This window comes from Anguilla anguilla, chromosome 17 (assembly GCF_013347855.1).
Source record: "Anguilla anguilla isolate fAngAng1 chromosome 17, fAngAng1.pri, whole genome shotgun sequence".
Classification (NCBI taxonomy): domain Eukaryota; kingdom Metazoa; phylum Chordata; class Actinopteri; order Anguilliformes; family Anguillidae; genus Anguilla; species Anguilla anguilla.
Genome location: NC_049217.1, coordinates 4,384,516 through 4,402,414, shown reverse-complemented (window position 1 = coordinate 4,402,414; position 17,899 = coordinate 4,384,516). Strand labels below are relative to the sequence as shown.

The following is a 17,899-nucleotide window of genomic DNA, read 5'->3' as shown; positions in this document are numbered from 1 at the left end:
ATGTCAGGATTCACCGTTTAAAAACTGTGTTTTTATGCTACTGTACCCTGCCTTGTCAAACTTTAATTAATTAAACTATGAAACTATATTGGTCTGACTTAAAAATAATAATAATAAAAAAAAAACTGCCATACTGGCGAGCTGACCTGTCCTTTTTTTTATCAACAATTTCCTCACCGCCTGCACTCAATTTCTCACTCCACGCTGTTTCTGTTGTTGTGTCACATGTCGATGGTGCAACTGAACATACACCTGTTAAATGACTGGCTGTTTGCATGTCACTCAAGGGATATGATAGGCTGTTTATGAGCCAGGGAGGGAACACGCCTGGGGTTTGTTCATGCAAACGAACATTGTGTATTTATGTGCTTTCCTGGCGGTTTGCATTTAATGCATTTAAGTGAAACTATCGAACATTCTATCGAACAATTTTCTTATTGTTATTGATGAAGTGTCTATCGCGGTACATATGGCTATCGTTTTATCACCCAGGCCTACTTGGAAGGTGTTTTGTGCACCAGCTGGTGGACCCCTTGATTGGGCGCAGCTGGTGGACCCCTTGATTGGCTGGGGAGCTGCAATTTTATATGAATATTTCAAATTTGGCATTTCAATAACTTTTTGAACATATTACAGATGACAAATTATTTCAATTTCAATAACTCCAAGACAAAAGGACGAAGAAATTGTAAACCACTTTTAAATTGTTCACAAACAATGGACACAGGTGGCACTGCCTTTGCTTTGGCCATTTTTATCTCATGCAATTGTATATGAATATTTCAAAGTTAAGAATTTAAATAGCTTTTTGAACAAATTACAGATGACAAATTCTTTCAATTTCAATAGCTCCTAGAGAATAGGACCTAGGACCTTCAAACCACTTTTAAATTGTTCACTACAGTGTGTTCACTATGTTTTCTTCACTACAGTGTAAGAACTGCAGCTATCCAACTAGCTAAACTCTTGTTTGCAAAATGATGAGTTGAGGCATAGTAAGCTTTACTTGCTGTTTACTGTGGCTCTATACACCATCTTACACAGACAGAGTGAAAACTATAACAAAGACAGAATACAAACAATCACCATTTTATTGGCAACATGTGTTTTCGCCAATGCAAATAGATGTAAATAAAACGTTTGTAATTACAAACACATCAAATGCTTTTTCATGTAAATAACATTCTTAACATTAACTTATAAGTGCAAACTATGAAACTATTTACTTACGGCATTGCCTCTGTGGCATTTACAGTGTGGATTAGAGTGGATCCAGAAAGGCATAGTTGTATTTTATTTAAGTATAATGCAAGTATTTTTTGAAGTACTTAGGTGAGCTTGAGTTATCAAGCGATGTGCTTAGTTTATAGCCTTTTATGGTGTACTGTTGCCAGCTTGTGGTGAACTCATGCCTGTAACAATGAGCAGAACTTCGCTGTCCATGTATTTATGTATTGGGCCTGTGGCAAAGCTTCAGTCGAAGTCGTGGGTTTAAGTGTTGCGACTTCGTATTGAAAGAAAAGATACCGTGTTTTTGTTTCGGGTAGTGTCGTGAATCACGCTTTGAACCCAGCACGTTTTTATTCTGCATGCAAGGTGTGTGCATGGACGTTTCTTTGTTTTGTATTGTGAAGGAGCACTATGTATTGCATTTGTGAAAACTTCATATAGTATAAACATGTGTTTTGCATAGTGATGTGATCATGTGTATGAACGTAATAGAAAACTACGCAGTATCAAGCCCCTCCCTTCTAGTTCAAAAAATACAATGAAATAAATTAATATTTAAATATTTACGTATTTCCGTCGGCAGCACCCCCTGCTCAAAACAGCTTCCCAACAATGTCCAGCACTCCTTCCTCGTTAGGTAACATCAATGACAACAGGCGCACATCAAAGACTCAAACCTCACAAAGTACATCATGTACCAAAACAAATTTTAAAGAAATACTAATCAGTAATCTGTAGTATTTTCCACTTAAATTTAATCAGAAATGATCATGCCCCTGTACCACCCCACAGGGTTGCAGTTCTCGGTGTCTATGCATTTCAACCCCTATTCATTGTGGACATTGACATCCAACACCTCATCCAAAATTATGGGCATTAATATGGAGTTGGTCCATGCTGAAACAGGAAAGGTCCTTCCCCAAGCTGTTGCCGCAAAGTTGGAAGTACAGAATCATCTAGAATGTCATTGCATTAAGATTTGCTTCACTGGAACTAAGGGAACTAGTCCAAACCATGAAAAACAGCCCCAGACCAACGTTTGCCAGGTTTTTTCGCCTGGGTGTGGCGTCGTCCACATCAGTCGCCTCTTCCGTCTTCAGGTCAACAGGCAACCTAGAATATGACTTTATGATTTTATGGCTTTTTAAAAAATCAAACAGTGGTTGTTTCCAATTGCAGTGGTTTATATTTTGGAACAGTTTTTGACATTCTGTGTCATGTGGTGTTCCATTGTCCCACAACATTCCCCGCCTGACTGATTAGCTGTAATGCTGACACATACAGTGGCATGTTGACCGTACTGAAGTAGAAGTTTGGGTTCCACTGGTAACCCTGGTTCTATGAATAAGGTCAACATGCCAATTGGCAAGGTCATGCGGGGAGTTCCACTGCCTTCTGTCAGCAAAAGAGGAATTGGGAGCGGATCAGTGGCAATACTTATTGCGTGATGACATGTCCGTGGTGGACCACCTATTCAGTGGCATGTTGACCTTATTCATAGAACCAAGTTTACCTACATACCCCTACTATTTCCTTGAAAACAAACCGTACTGTGAATATACTTAACATTGTATAAGCCTTTACAGGCTGGCCCCAGTTTGGCGTAAATAAATTGTGCGTTGATAAATTTGAACGTGACTAATAAAACCTTGCGCATAAAATGTTACATTAATTTATTTATTTATCAAGCAGAATTCTATTTGGAGCAAGGTTGACTACAGAGGATAGCATGTCAATAAAAGAAAGCACTAAGGTAAAAAAAAAAAAAAAATATATATATATATATATATATATATATATATATATGTATAGATATCTGATGTATTTTCAACAGTTTATTGCCTCATTAAAGTAAAAATGTCTGGCAAAAGTTATTTTAGCTTGCCTAAGTTATGTATCCTGCACACAAAAACTTAATGGACAACGATATGGAGAGCTATTGTTCCTATACAATCACAAAACTTAATTGTTTACATGTAGTTTGTAGTACAGTAGACATACAGGGCTGTAGCTGTTGTGAAAGATCTGTGCTGATACACCTTGATGGAGAGCAGGCTGGTGTTAGCGTTAGGGCTGATCAATTTAATTTCCACACATAACAACCTTTGAATTTATCATATACAAAAGTATTTTACTTTCACAGATCAAATATAATTCAATTTCCCAGTAATACGAAAAACTGAATTCACATTTGTTATGTTTGTTGTTCACGAAGACGTTCCAACGTTACACTGATGGTTTAAGATCCGGGCGTGTAATGTGCTGCTGAAAAATTGTATTTAGGCTATCCCTACTTGAAACAAATTTATTTAAACTTTTTATTTTATTTTAGCTTTTTATGCGTGAGTAGCTTGCCTTTTTTAACGCTGAAAACGTGTTTTTGTTGAGATAGGATAGTTCACGAATCCTCGTGCAACCGTTTACATAAAGGCGATTTTTAAAAAGGCAAACGGTGAGATCTCTGGCACTCGCTTCTTTCAAAAATATTGTTTATAGCACAAGTGAAATACTTATATGTCTTTTTCAATTGTCTAGATATTTCGTTAAATGCACAAAGAAACCCAACGCCCTAGGTTACTTTACTTAGCCATCGTGGATTAGCTAATTTATTAGAAAAATCGGGAGGAGGAAACTAAGTGAGTAGCCTATATAATGTGAACCAATGGCGTGCAACCTCCTGCCGAAGGAAAAAATCGGATCTTTGCAGCTCGAAAGAGAGGAGTCGGAACTCGGAAACAGGATCATAACAGCAGATTCAGCAAGCAGGAGCTGAGTAGGAAACTGGTGTTGCTGGCAAGTAGCTGGCTGTGTTCCTACGTGGTCATACCACTTAACAGTAAACTTACTGCTCTGGGGAACGATTGAGACAGCATCGACTCAAAGCAATCGTACTGAACAGACGGGTGGACGCCTTTATTATCTTTGTCTACCAAGCTGACAACAATACGCAGATGGTAAGTGTCTCTCTTTTTTGTTTGTCTACAAAGGTCTTTCACACTCCACCTACCCACCTCAAGTGATGCAATGTTCGCAAGCTTGCTATTTGATCTCATGTAGTTGGTTGAGAATAAGCCCGTTTATCGATTTTAACTACTCATTTGGTAAGGTTAAGTACTTTTTGTGGCTTGTTAGCTAATGCTAGCTTGTCAAATAACGTCACATTAACTCGTTAAACATAGCACGTTTAGGTAAATGCATGCTGGCTTGTAACGCTACCTTAGTTACAATGACAATGCTATACCTATTGTTAAATGTTTATATGCATACATTGCAGAAATACATTTCAAAATAGACTTGTCTGGTGTCCCTTAATGCTATGCAATGGTGCTGTAAATTCAATCCGTTATCTACTAATTCAGCTGGCTTGGCTACACTTGTTTTGACACACTACCTAGCTATTTAACTTGGAACTGTTTCCATTGCTAGCTGCTTGTATCTGTTCAGTTTTGGTGATCTAACCGCAGTCCATGCGAGTACAATCACATATGCTTTTGGGTCAGAATCATCATAAATTGAGCGTTTGGACACGTATCCCTTGATGGAGCTTCTAGACAGGACAGCTGAACCGACATACCCCTGATCCTGAATGATGATGGTATCGTTACAAAGACAATGCCATTGCTCAGCCGCGAGCATCTCCACAGGCTGGATACATTTACCTATATTAGGATTCATAAGATCTAGTTACAACAGCAACGGCTGTATGTAGAGTTCAGATATGCATACCACAACGGGTGCTCTTCAGCGATAGTAAAGATTATGCAAATGTGAAATTGGTAGATTTGAAAATACCATGCAAATAATTACGTGCATGACATCACAACGACACGTTATGTAAGTACCTATAATCTCTTTTAAAGTTACGGTAAAACGGAAGGAATGTGTGCTTTGGCAAAGTACTAGGAAAGCACAATGCCGCCATTTGTGTTTGTGTGTGATTGAGTAACTGAACCCTGGCAGCTGTTGTACAGTAGCCTGAATGTGGCTCGCACCTTGGATTGTGCACGTGTAGGTACCTCTATACCTTACATCATTCTGTGTGTGTGTGGGATTCAGGGTAAACCAGTTTGTGTGTGCAAGAGTATGTTGTACAGCAGCATTCCTATTTAAAGAATGATCATTGTCATTTATTTATCCCTATTCTGCCAGCGTTGCAACACAGGAAGTGGGCATTTATCAGCACTTTCCCTGAAAGGATGGTGCGGTTCAGGTGTCACTTAAGGCACAAAGAGAATAAAACTGATCATTTTTGGCGGAAGCATACTGCAGCAGATTGGTCTGCGTAAATCTACTTTGACAGAGTACATTTGGCCCCCAGATAAACTAATATGCACTCTGTTAGAGTTGGTTAATACTGAGGAACTGTACTTTGAATACATCTTGTGGAAACTTAACTACTTTTTTAAATGTTGATGTAAATAAGTAAGTCAGTGATCATTATATTTATTTATTGCATATTTATTCATGGAAAACGCGCTTATTTTGAACACACTGCAGTTTGTCTGTTGCAACCATGACTGGTAGCGTCATGCAGTAAAGCAAGAATTACAAGATGTTTTTCTCAGCAAGTTATTTAAAGTAACACATCACTTTTCCCTGCAGCAAAATCATGCACATTATTCATGTTCAAAGCATCTTGAAAAGACGGTAAGGTTTCGGAGAATAATGGTGTGAATATCGTAGTCTGACCTTCACTCTAGCTGTAACAAAAACTTAGTCTCTCTGCCTTTTTATAAGTATCTTTTTCTGGCCAGTGATATGGACTAGGCTATAAGATTCAAGGACACGGTGTGCCTTATAAAGATGAAACTTTAGGTTTGTAACTTTGTGATACGACACGAAAAATAATAAAAAGTTTACAACAGTGCTATATTGTATTCTTATGAGTCCGATGATTGGTTTGATGCTACATTATGAACTAGCAGTCTTTCTTCAAGATTTTCTTTTTTTTTTTTGCCGTATCACCATACCTTGCAGCACTCTTATTTTCACTCCCTGACATTGGAAGGTGTGCGTATCACTCCCCGTCATTAAGAACCGTGCCTGTAGGCTATCAAACCAGCCAGGTGCCTTGCTGTGGGGTTCGGCTCCCCAATGTCTTGTCTTGCTGCTCACAGAGATTCCTTTGGGTCTCACGGTGTTGCTGTGTGAAGGAGATGTGCAAGGCCATGTTTCAGCTTTGTAGGCTGTAGACCACCTAGCCTTTTGCCTGACTCTGGAACCGACGCTGCTGTGCCCAGCACTTCAGAAAGGATTGGTGAAACAGCCAAAGACTCACCACATTTTCAAGGCTTGCCAGAACATGATAGGGCAGGTTGCCTTGATTCCAAGACGGCATGGTGGTTTTGCTTTTTTGAAGTAAGTCAAATGGACACTAGCTGGGCTACTGCTTGTTTGTGTCTAGGCAGGATGTTATTTTTGAAGATCCTGTGTTGTGTGTCCCTTTAACCTGGCTCTGCAGTGGTACCCAGTTGGGCTGCTTGTCTCTGCTGTACTCATGAGGTAGGCTAATTAAGTGGATGTTACCCCCATGAACAGCCATTTGATGAAAGCCGTTTTATTGGTTCTGCTTCTTCTGTAAACTCAGCCGACTCCCAATAGCCAAACTCCAAAATGAAGGGATTAAAAAAAAAAAAACAAAAAAAAAAAAAAAACATGTGTCTTCCCCTTGTAGACAGATTTCCTGCTGTACAAACCTTTAATTTAAAAAAAATTTGGAAAATGTGTCTGAGAGTGAAAGTATTCAAGGAGAGCACGTAGGCTATACGCTCACATATACTTTACATTGGTCTTGTTGAAGTACAGTACTAGTCTTCACCTCAGGTATTGTAAAGATTTTTTTCTCTCAAAAAGTGGCCAGTCCTGTCTTGACTTGTCTTGTGGTGCTGGACCTAACTGGTTATTTTAAACAGTGCTGGAGAGCAGAAAATTATCTTGTCTAAAACATACAGTACATGCTCTGCAGTCGTGTTGACTGTTATCTGAGCAGTTGTAGCGGTTATGTACCCCACACTCTCAGAAGTAAAGGTACAGTAGAGGTTCCTTTTTGTTATTTAAGGAACAAATTTGGCAAATGTACCATAAAAGGTATAATCATTTTCTTTGGGCACTAATCGATACCTTTAACAAGCAGAAAAGGTATAAATGAACTGTTAAACCCATGGCTAGCGGTACAATTTTATATACCTATAGGCTACCACCTCCATTATAAGAATTGTACCTTCTTAGGAACATTTTCCCCACCTTTTTCTGAGAGTACAGGGTTGGGATGGAATAAAATATCAAACTTTTTTGCTGGTGCATAACATTCCCAGTGTGTGTACTGAAAACGTTGTGGTTTGTTTACGCAGGAGAAACCATGCGCGTCCTTTTATGTAAGTGTAACTATACTGTTAGAAATGTAATTTCATTGGCTAAAGTGCTTCTCATTCATCACTATAATAGCTTGCCTCTGGCTATGTGTTGGGGAGAAGTTATGCTGCCCATGTCGTGTCATTACTTGTGCATGGCGGGTCCCATTAGTTATACCGACGGACTGCTTGGCCAGTACTGATTAGACAACCTTGTAGGTGGGCTCATCTTGTTCCAGAGAGTCTGTATGAATCTGAGATAATTACACTTCCTATGTACACGCTACTCTCAGCATGCAATGGTGAAACGGATAACAATGATAATTTGTCTGGGGAATTGCAAAGTGAACAATGGACATTCTATTGATGTTTCTCTGAGGGAGCATGTTTTTGAGACAAAACTTGGATGTTGAAAATATGGATGTTGTTTGCTGAACCCATGCCATGATAAGGATACTGAATTTACTGTGATTCATGTCGTCTGTGTATTTCCAAAACGCATGGAAGTTGAGGACCCCCCAAGCCTGTTTTGCCTCCCTATGTTACAAAATAAGAAACCATTGTAGCTAAACATTGGCATTGTAAAATAGTTCAGAGAACCCACACCGACCTGGTTGTGACTTACGGGGTGAAATGAGTTGGCTTGCTAAGAGCAAAGAAAATGCCCTCAAATTTGTCGTTTTTGAAGGTTTCCCTGATCGAAAATACATTTCCTGTGTTTGGCTTAGCAGTATAAGAAAGATGGATAAAGGAGAGGAAGAGAAGGAACACAAAAGAGGAAGCTGACAGTTCATTTTCAAGTATGGAAAGGAATTCGCAGCATTAATATATACTGCATCACTCTTTCCATTACTCCTGTGACTGTGTCTACACGTATGCCTCGGTGTGTGCTGTGCTGTAAGTGCAGCTTCCTGTAAAAGCAAATCGGTCACCACTGATGTATGTGCTGTAAGTGCTGCTTCCTGTAAAGGCTGATTGGTCACCATTTTGCTTGGCTCGTGCCTCCTGATTCTCCTGCCCTCTTCAGTGCAGTCGACGGCCGCTGTGACAGCTCTGTTAGCTCTGCTGTGCTTTATTCAGTTCTCTGATTTCCCAGGAGGATCAGTCGCTGCCAGGAACGAGTCGGGGCTGCTTTGACTTCACCTCCATTACAGTGATCTCACCGGCATTTCCCGCCTCGGCCACAGCCCGGTGTTAGTCGCCCGTCTGGAACTGTCCGTCAGAGGCCTGCTTCTCTCCCGCTGCTCTTCCCCTTGGAGGAGCTCCTCTGTGTACTATGCTATGCTAGGGGTGGGGGGGGGGGAGCAGGGGCAAGAGCAGGGGCGAGGGCAGGGTGTGTCCATGCTCAGTTTGTGCTTTGTCTCAGAATTACACACACTCACACACACATGCAGACGCAATGCAGTTCTTTATTCTCCTGGCTTATTGTGCTGTAGGAGCATGAGTGCCCTGGGTTGTGTTTCATTGATCGATTTGTGTACTGTCAGTACATTGTGGCCTCTTAGTGAAGTCCATGGTAATGATAATAGTCCATAGTAGTAATCATGTTAGGCTACATGTTAATAAGTGTCTGCAATCACTCAGAATACTTTGCCTTATCTCTAGTGACTGTGCCTTTAAGGCTCTGAGCTCCAGGGTGGATGTTGGGCTGTGAGCTCCAGGGCAGATGTTGGGCTCTGAGCTCCAGGGTGGATGTTGGGCTCTGAGCTCCAGGGTGGATGTTGGGCTCTGAGCTCCAGGGCGGATGTTTGGGCTCTGAGCTCCAGGGCGGATGTTTGGGCTCTGAGCTCCAGGGCGGATGTTTGGGCTCTGAGCTCCAGGGCGGATGTTTGGGCTCTGAGCTCCAGGGCGGATGTTTGGGCTCTGAGCTCCAGGGCGGATGTTGGGCTGTGAGCTCCAGGGCGGATGTTGGGCTGTGAGCTCCAGGGTGGATGTTGGGCTCTGAGCTCCAGGGTGGATGTTTGGGCTGTGAGCTCCAGGTTGGATGTTGGGCTGTGAGCTCAGGTGACACTGGGAGTGTGAGAAACAGAGAGGGAAGGCAGCCCTTCTGCAGCATTCCTCAGACCCAGTCCAGTCTCTGTCTGTATAACAGACGGAGGATTGAAACAGGACCTGTGTCAGTTTGCATAATCGTCGAAGGCTGTAGTATTAATCGTGTTTCTGAGGGTTTCCTATCTGTTTGAATGTACCATTTGTATGTATATGGGAGAACCCTTTTTGTCCCCTTGTCTCCTCAGTGTAGCTCTACGCAGGCTGTCATTATTTGGTTATTGATTCTTTGCCTTTTTTTTCTGGCCGAGGGGTTCGTTTTCAGCTGCATGCCCTTAATGTCAGATGAATATCGATTTTTCATCCACAGTCTCGTTTAATCAGTGACTGCAGCACTGGTCAGAGTAACAGGAAGTGACTCACTGTGCATCAGTGCATTTGTGTCTCATATCTATAGGAAGCCAAAGGGCTTTTTCATTGGGTATTTTCTCCCAGTCACTTCCACTGCGCTACTTTGGATGGAGGGAAGCTGTAAGGGCTTTGATTGGTCACATTTATTTCCCGGCCTGGAGATGTATTTCCATTTAGATGGGTAAAATGCTGTCACTCGCTGGCAGAGACTGCAGGAGGCCACTCCCTTTCAGAGAGGGTTGTGTATGACACTGTGAAGTGGGATTGTATAAAACTGCCCCCCCCCCCCCCATTACACATGAAAACTCATATGGGGGGGTTCCCTCTATGACTCGGACAGCACTGGGACTAAACTGTAAATGTCAGGGGACTTAAAAGTGACAGGCTGTTTCTGTTCCCCGAAGGTGATGGCTATTGAAAAATTGATATATAAAAATAAAAACTGATATGAAATATTATATAAATATAATGGAGGTGAGTGGGCAGGGTTGAGAACAGAGGAGGAGACTTTGTTGATTGTAAGCACAGGATCGCAGCAAGGCTAAAAATACTGCACAGGATGCCTTTAAAGCTCACCCCCCTCCTCAGTGTAGCCCCTCCCCCTCTCAGGGCTGCAGGAGGCTGAACGTTTGGCTGGCAGAGGTTTGCAGATTTTTTTTTCTCCCACTCACGTGACTGCGTTGGTGTGATTAGCCTGTAGCAGAAAGACGATGGGAAGGGGCGTGTGGTCCATCTGGGTCCGTCCCGCCACATAGCACCCCTTTTCTGCCAGAGCAGCGCTCCCTTTGGGCTCGATATGAAACCTTTACTTGTCTGCGGCTGTGAGCACTTTCAGCTCTGAAATATTTTTCTCAGCTGGTTTACTCTGTGTGTTTATTCTGTGTGTTTCCCTGGAGGACAACCAGAGCCAGCCTCCAGCGACGGTAAACAAGCCAATTCCCTGGAGGTTGAGTAGAAAATGAAACATGTGTCACTGGCATCCACCCCGCCCAGTACAGCCTGTGAGAGCTAGAAGTGTTTCTGGGTCCTAATATTTCCTTCCTCTTTGCAGGACAGCAGAACTGCCCCAGAAGACAAACCTGTGCAACGCTCCAAGGTAAACCTTCTATACATCTCACTCTCTCCCATCTCTGCTTCTTACTCTTTCTTTTTTCCTTCTCTCTTGCTCTCTCCTTCCCTACTCTATCCATTTCATTGACAGGGACTGACTAGCTAACTAGTAATAGGAATAACTAACTTCAGTAGAGGTCCAGCAGTCATAATCTTAATGATGTTTTTCACTCGTGCTTATGAAACATGCCAACCTCTGGAGTGTGTGTTGGTCTGTCTCTGCGTGTGGGTGTCTGTGCTTGTGTGCATACATTTGTGTGTATGTGCATTCAGTCCTTCAGCTTTAAGACGCAGAGGGAGGTGTGTTCATCCTGTCAGAAGACTGTGTACCCCATGGAGAGGCTGGTAGCAGATAAACTCATCTTCCACACTACCTGCTTCTGCTGTAAACACTGCAACACCAAACTCAGGTAACACACACAAACACACACACACACACACACACAACTGTAACACTATAACACCAACTGTAAGCACTGCAACACTAAACTCAGGTAACACACACACACCTGTAAGCACTGCAACACCAAACAAAGGTACCAACTTAAGTGGAATGTTTTCACAAACAGCTGCTACATAAGACATAAGCTAAAGCTTAGAAATGTTGAAGCATATCTAGATAGTCTTCTGAAGTACTTCAATAATGGTCATTTATATTTTCTTGATTACAGTCAATTTCTGTGTGTGATCCACCATCAGTAGCATGGTACATTAAATAAAAGGCTGCATTCCTGTAGCCTCACTTTTAGCCTTCCTATAGCCATGCTATAGGAGCTATGAGCTGCAATTCTGAGGCCTAGCTGTGGATGAAAATCCCCAGTGTTTCCTAGTGTCTGATCCTGTTCTGCACGCCTCCTCTCCCCCCCAGTCTGGGCTCCTTCGCCGCCCTGCAGGGCGAGTTCTACTGCAAGCCGCACTTCCAGCAGCTGTTCAAGAGCAAAGGGAACTACGACGAGGGCTTCGGCCGCCGGCAGCACAAGGAGCTGTGGGCCAACAAGGACGCCGAGAAAATCACCAAGAGCGCGTGAGCGCCCCCTGCAGCCCGGCAGCGGAGCAGGCTAACGCAGCGCGCTCACTCCACGTGCCTTCCACCACGCAGACACGCAACCGCTCACAGGACTGCCCGACGGCCTCGGTGTTATCTTTATAGATTGGGGGGGGGGGGGGGGTTGTTTTATTTATTATATTATTCTTTTTTTTTTTTTTACAAAATTGTGTTTTGGTGTTCTTTTTAAAACTGCTTTTTTTGTGTTCACCAATGTCACCAACCTACTTTATTTTTTAGCTACAGTCCAGAGTATTTTCATTGGGTCAGGGAATGTGTGTGGTGTTTGTATTGCCAGAGAATATGAACTGTTCACTTGGCAGATGTCACTTGCTTTAGTGTTGGGCCCTGTAGGAGACATAAATAAGATTGCTGTGATATAATTGATTTTTAAGCTGAGGTTTTTATTAAGGTTTTCTGGCTTTTCTTTGCTCGACTTGAAAGTCTTTTGTGTTGTTCTAAAAGAGAGTAAAAAAAACAAACTGTGAATGCTGGGAGAGTGGGCGGGGTCTGACAGGGTATACCTGTACGCTGTGGTGGAAAGTCCAGGTTCAGAAAGTAAAAGTCCTTCCCAGTATTTTGTTCCAGTTCTTCAGGCAGGAGGTTGAACTAATTGGTGAATTCAGCTGGCTGGGTTTATGGGTGGAGGAAACGCATGGGGGGACTTATTTTATCACCCCCCCTGGACTTACCCACCTTGGCCTATACGTGTGAAACTTACAGGGTACGCCGTACTGTACATATCTCTCTAACCAGCCTCCCAACAGCGGCTGTGTCTGTGGCAGGGGGACCCAGCTCTGAGTGCTAAAGACCAAACTGCAGACTGCTTCCATTACAGAGAGTGTGCAGGTGATTAGGTCTTGTATCTCTTAGCCTTTTTTGTGGTGCAGGACGCGTTCTCGACTGTGTAAAATGTGGGCCGTCACATTTTAAGGGTTCGACTTCAAACTCTCTTTGATGTTTGGTGTCTCTTCATTGCTGCCTTCCGTTGGTGTTGGTGGGGTTTGCTCCTGTCAGTCTATAGCTTACCCATTGAGCTACATGCTGGGTAGATCACTGATGATGTCAAATCTCATTTTGCACAGGAGAAGCTTCCGGAAAATTAGGGGTCTGTACAGAGTTGCTGTTTATACTTGATAAATGTACTCAGTGTCCTGCTGTGCTGAACAGCACCACCAAGGACAACAAGTACCAGGCAGCACAGGAAACCTGCGTCACACAAATATCCTTCCCCCCTGCCATAGCACCATCAAATTTTTTTCCCAGGGTTTTTTTGTTTTTCCTTTTTTTTGTCTTAATCATTAATTGAATTTTGGCACGACACGAATGCGCACAAGGGTTTATCGCCCAGGTGACCGTAGAGTCGGCCAGGAATCTGCCACATGGCCGCAGCGAAGCGTTTTACCGGTGCCGAGGGGCGCTCCTCGCTCCTCGGCTGTCTGATTAACGGGCGCCGAGCGCCGCTCCAGCGATGTGAGCGGCTGAACTCACCGGGCCCGGCTCCGCCGCGCAGGGACGGGCCTTTCAAGTGCTCCCTCGGCTAAAGCGGCCTTTTCACAGCAGGGTGAATTTAAAAAGGGTGGATTCCTTTTTTTTTTTTTTTTTTTTTTTTAACTGTACCTCAGGAGAATACAAGGCTTTGCTCAGGAACCAGGCCAGATGGGCACTGCTGGCAGAGCTTCAGGTCTCTTAATCGGAGAACAGGTCCTGCCTGAGGTCTGTCACAGTAGTTTGGGGGCGGTAAGGCCGCCATTTTTTAGAATGAGAGGAACCAAGTGCCCATCCACTGATGCCGCTAGCCGACCAGTACCCCGCCGCAATGTTTTTTTTGGGGAGAGGGAAATGGTTCCCCCTCCTGTTGCCATGGTGATGAATCCGAATGCTGAGAAGTAGCCGTGGATGAGGAAACTGACTGTTAGGAGCCGTGGAGCCAGCGGCGAAGCTGCACTGTGGAGCTGCACTGTGGAGCTCCACTGTGGAGCCAGAGGCGGAGCTGCACTGTGGAGCTCGGGCCGTGGAGCCAGAGGCGGAGCTGCGCTGTGGAGTTCAGACAGGCTGCGCTTGAGGTGCAGGTCTTCGAAACGGCGGGAATGTTCACACTGCAAAAAATGTGTCTTAACAAGTCTTGTAATTAGGCTTCAAATCTCATTTTCAAATAGCGTGTTTTAAGTTACTTTTTGCTTGACAAGAGAAATTGTCTTACCCCATTGACTAATCTTGAAATGAGTAAATGTCTCACCTCATTGGCAATCTCTTTGTTTTATTAAACAAAAAATTTATAGATATAAGATTATGGGTTCAGTTTCACAGGCACAGCCTAACCATAGTCCTATAGCAAATTCAATTTTGAATGGAGATTCTCTATACAAAACTCAATTTAGTCCAGGACTAAGCTTAATCTGTGTCTGTGAAACAGGCCCTATATTTCTAAATTTAAGACTAAAACACTCGTTAAGCTTGACTTACTTTTTTGGTTTTCGCTGCGGCATGTCTGTGACCCCAGTAAGATCAGGCTCACTAAAGACCAGGCCTTAGTGCGGCGGCTGTGGCTGACCGCCATTTCCGCCGGCCTGCTTGCGCACAGCGCAGCTCCGCTACTGTCTCTGGGCAGCACCTCCACCATAATCACACTGCTGGAAGCCAGACACTGTTCTCTTTTAGCAAGGCGCTTTCTGCCACTGTGAGTTTGACAGTGACCACTATATTCTAAAATATTATGCTGTATTCACAGTTTGAATTTACCACTGTTTGGAAGCACGAGCCTCCTCTTATGTCGAACAGATTTCATTAGCCTTTGTGTACACAGCTGTAATCTATTTGACCTGCATTTTACCTCTAAGCATCCCCTACCCGAAGAGTTGCATAAATTTACTATATAAGATCTGTTTATACAAGGTTCATTCTAAAAAACACAAAGGTAAGAAAGTAGAAATAGTTGCTAAAGCTTGTCCTGTATGGATTTATGGCTAAACTGTGAGGTCGATCGGAAAGCTCCGCCCCCTGCTGGAGGGGAGTGGCTTGGTTCACTTGAAAATGTGAGTGTCAGTGTAAGGAGTGTGTGAAATGTGTTTTATATTCAGATCAGCTGTGACATTGTACAACAGTGTCATTGGAGGCTTTTGGCTGAAGATACAGCTCGTGCATTGTGACAAATGGGTAAAGGAATTAAATGAGTTTTTTCACAGGTCAAGTTGTATTTGTGTTTTGGCCCATAATCTAGGCAGACAGTTTTAAATAATTTTTAAAAATATTAATTTATTATATTTTAATTTCATGTCAAAGCCAGCAAAAATAATAATCCCTTTGGAAACCCTCCTTAACTATTTGTATGGATAAAACAATATCTGTGGTCGGAAATGTCCATGAAACTCAGTGTCTGTAGAAATGAGACATGACAGATTTAAGCCTTCTGTTTCCAATCCAATCAGTACTGTTCGAACAAATGACTAATGAAATGCTGGCCAATTGTTATTTTTAGGTTTTTAAAATATTTTTTTAATAAGGACATGTGCCTGCTTTTTCGTGCTCAAGTAATGCGTGAAGAATTTTTCACAGCTCGTAGTCTAGCATTCTGAGTCAGTCCAGTGCTAACAGGGTGCCTTCTGGGTACACAGGGTAACGGGACTGTGTTCGGATTACTATTGTTATTTTTGTAATTATCGCATGGTTCAAACTGTGTTCACTCCTGAATTTTAAAACGAAATGTTTGCAGGTATTTTAGACCACACGTAGCGATAATGACATATACTACCGTTCTGCAGCAGAAATGAAGGACTATATGCATTCTCTCCTCGTTTTTTTGCCACTGGGTACTGCATGGTTCTTCTCAACATCCATATTTTCTTTAAAAGGTATGCATGCATTTCTCAGAGGCAACTGTAATAATAAATGTAATAAATGTGTGAATTAACAGCTGTATCTTGTTTATGTGGAGGTACACCTTTTTTTTTTTTTTTTTTTAAATGCCAACCTCAGTATTTTCAGGAAGGAAATAATTTAGTCAGAATAGTCAGAATTTGTCGGAAGTGTGTACCATAAAGTTAGCTTGTAAAATGATGTGGCCTTACAGCAGAGGCTTTGGCTTTGTTTTACTTTCTTCACTTTTTGTACTTTTTTGTATTTTTACCCTCAAGCTGCATTGTGTAGAGAAACAATTATTAAAAGTAAAAAAATAAGCATTTTCACGAACCAATGATTCCTTTAGTTTTGTATTTGTTTTTTTTTTTTTTTTTTTTTTTAACTCATTGGGATGCACTCAAAATGTCTTGCCTGGTCTTTGTGAGCATAGTATTAAAACTAGGGTTATATTCGATAGGTTTAGTGCCACAGATGACTACTTTTAACTTTGATTTTAGGGATTTTCCACACATTTATTATTGACTTTTATCCAAACCCGCAATTAGCTGACTCTCCGTAAAGTGCCCGAATACTTCATACAAATAGAACATTTCACAGATAACCCACGAATACCCAAACTTCCATACTGAGTACCAAAATAAATGCATTCGTCCAACTGTGCATATTTTTATTTTTTAATTTAAACCCATTTTCATTTGTATTATTTTGCGTAATTCCTGTACACTGCTGTTTATACATTAAGGTTGTTTAAATCTCAACCTATCTAAGTCCATAAGTTCCAGAACTGACAACAGTCTTCAAGTTTATGGACACCATCCTACATTGACTTCTATTATAATTTGTGTATCCTGTTGATTCACTATCTTTTGTTCACCTGGAAAAATGTTTTGAGATGTGCATTTTCCTGATATATCCAACAATAGTGTTGAGTTTGTTGCAGATTCAATGTTTGAATTCTTAGTTAGTCATTTTTAGGTATTTCAAATAATATTACAATAAAAAGTTATTACAATTTTTAAGTTTGCAGTAAGTAACACAATGACTTGGTACTGTAAATATTCAACCGTCATACTAAAGTATACCACTAGAGGGGAGAAAAACCACACAGATACACTCAAATGTGAATTTCCTGACCTGGACTCCTATGGAAAAGTGGATGTGCTAATTGAACATTTTGAATTAAACATTTTGATTTCACCATATACACATTACAGCATTTTTAGACCCAATCCCCCATTTCAGTGCACCATCATGTTTAGGACACATGGCTTCACAGGTGGTTCTGATTAGTCAGCTGTGTTCAGTTATTTCTTAAGTGCAGGTATAAGGGAGCTTTCAGTATCTGGTCTTGATTCTAGGCTTTTGATTGCATTTGGCGTCTGTTATTGGTGTTGGTCAACATGAGGACCAGAGCTGTGCCAATAAAAGCTGTTAAGGCTGAGAAAATAAGAAAAGAACAGTCGGATACATAGGCCAAACCTTAGACTTACCAAAATCAGCTGGAACATCACTAAGAAAGAGAGCACTGGTTAGCTCGGTAATGGCAGAGCTCCTCATTGGCCAAGGAAGACCTCTACAGTTTATAAATAAATATATATATATATATATATATATATATATATATATGCTTAGCGAAATGTTGTCTGCAGCAGTAATGTACATCACCGAGTGAAGGCCGGTGGGTTTGAGTGTACGGATACGGTGCGTTCCATACCAGGCGAAAGAGCAGAGAATCGCGTGTGCTAGCGAGAGCGCTGCGGCTCTGGAGGGCCGCGCGGACGCGGGGCACACACCAGGCTGCGAGACAGCCTGGCTGATGAATGAAAGGACAGCGGCCTGAATGAAACCCATTGTGGCGCTCGCCGGCTCCCGTTTTTCTGCCCGACGCGCACAGAAGTAGGAGAGA

The 17,899-nt window shown here is 42.2% G+C and overlaps 1 protein-coding gene across 1 annotated transcript; it reads left to right on the top strand.

Moving 5' to 3' along the window:
- Positions 1–3,885: 3,885 nt before the first annotated feature.
- LOC118217403 (LIM domain-containing protein 2-like) lies at positions 3,886–16,323 on the top strand. The gene is made up of 4 exons (XM_035399372.1): positions 3,886–4,184; positions 11,032–11,076; positions 11,364–11,500; positions 11,959–16,323. Exons 1-4 carry the CDS (start codon positions 4,182–4,184, stop codon positions 12,116–12,118), a joined length of 345 nt encoding a protein of 114 aa, XP_035255263.1. The 5' UTR covers positions 3,886–4,181; the 3' UTR covers positions 12,119–16,323.
- Positions 16,324–17,899: the final 1,576 nt, after the last annotated feature.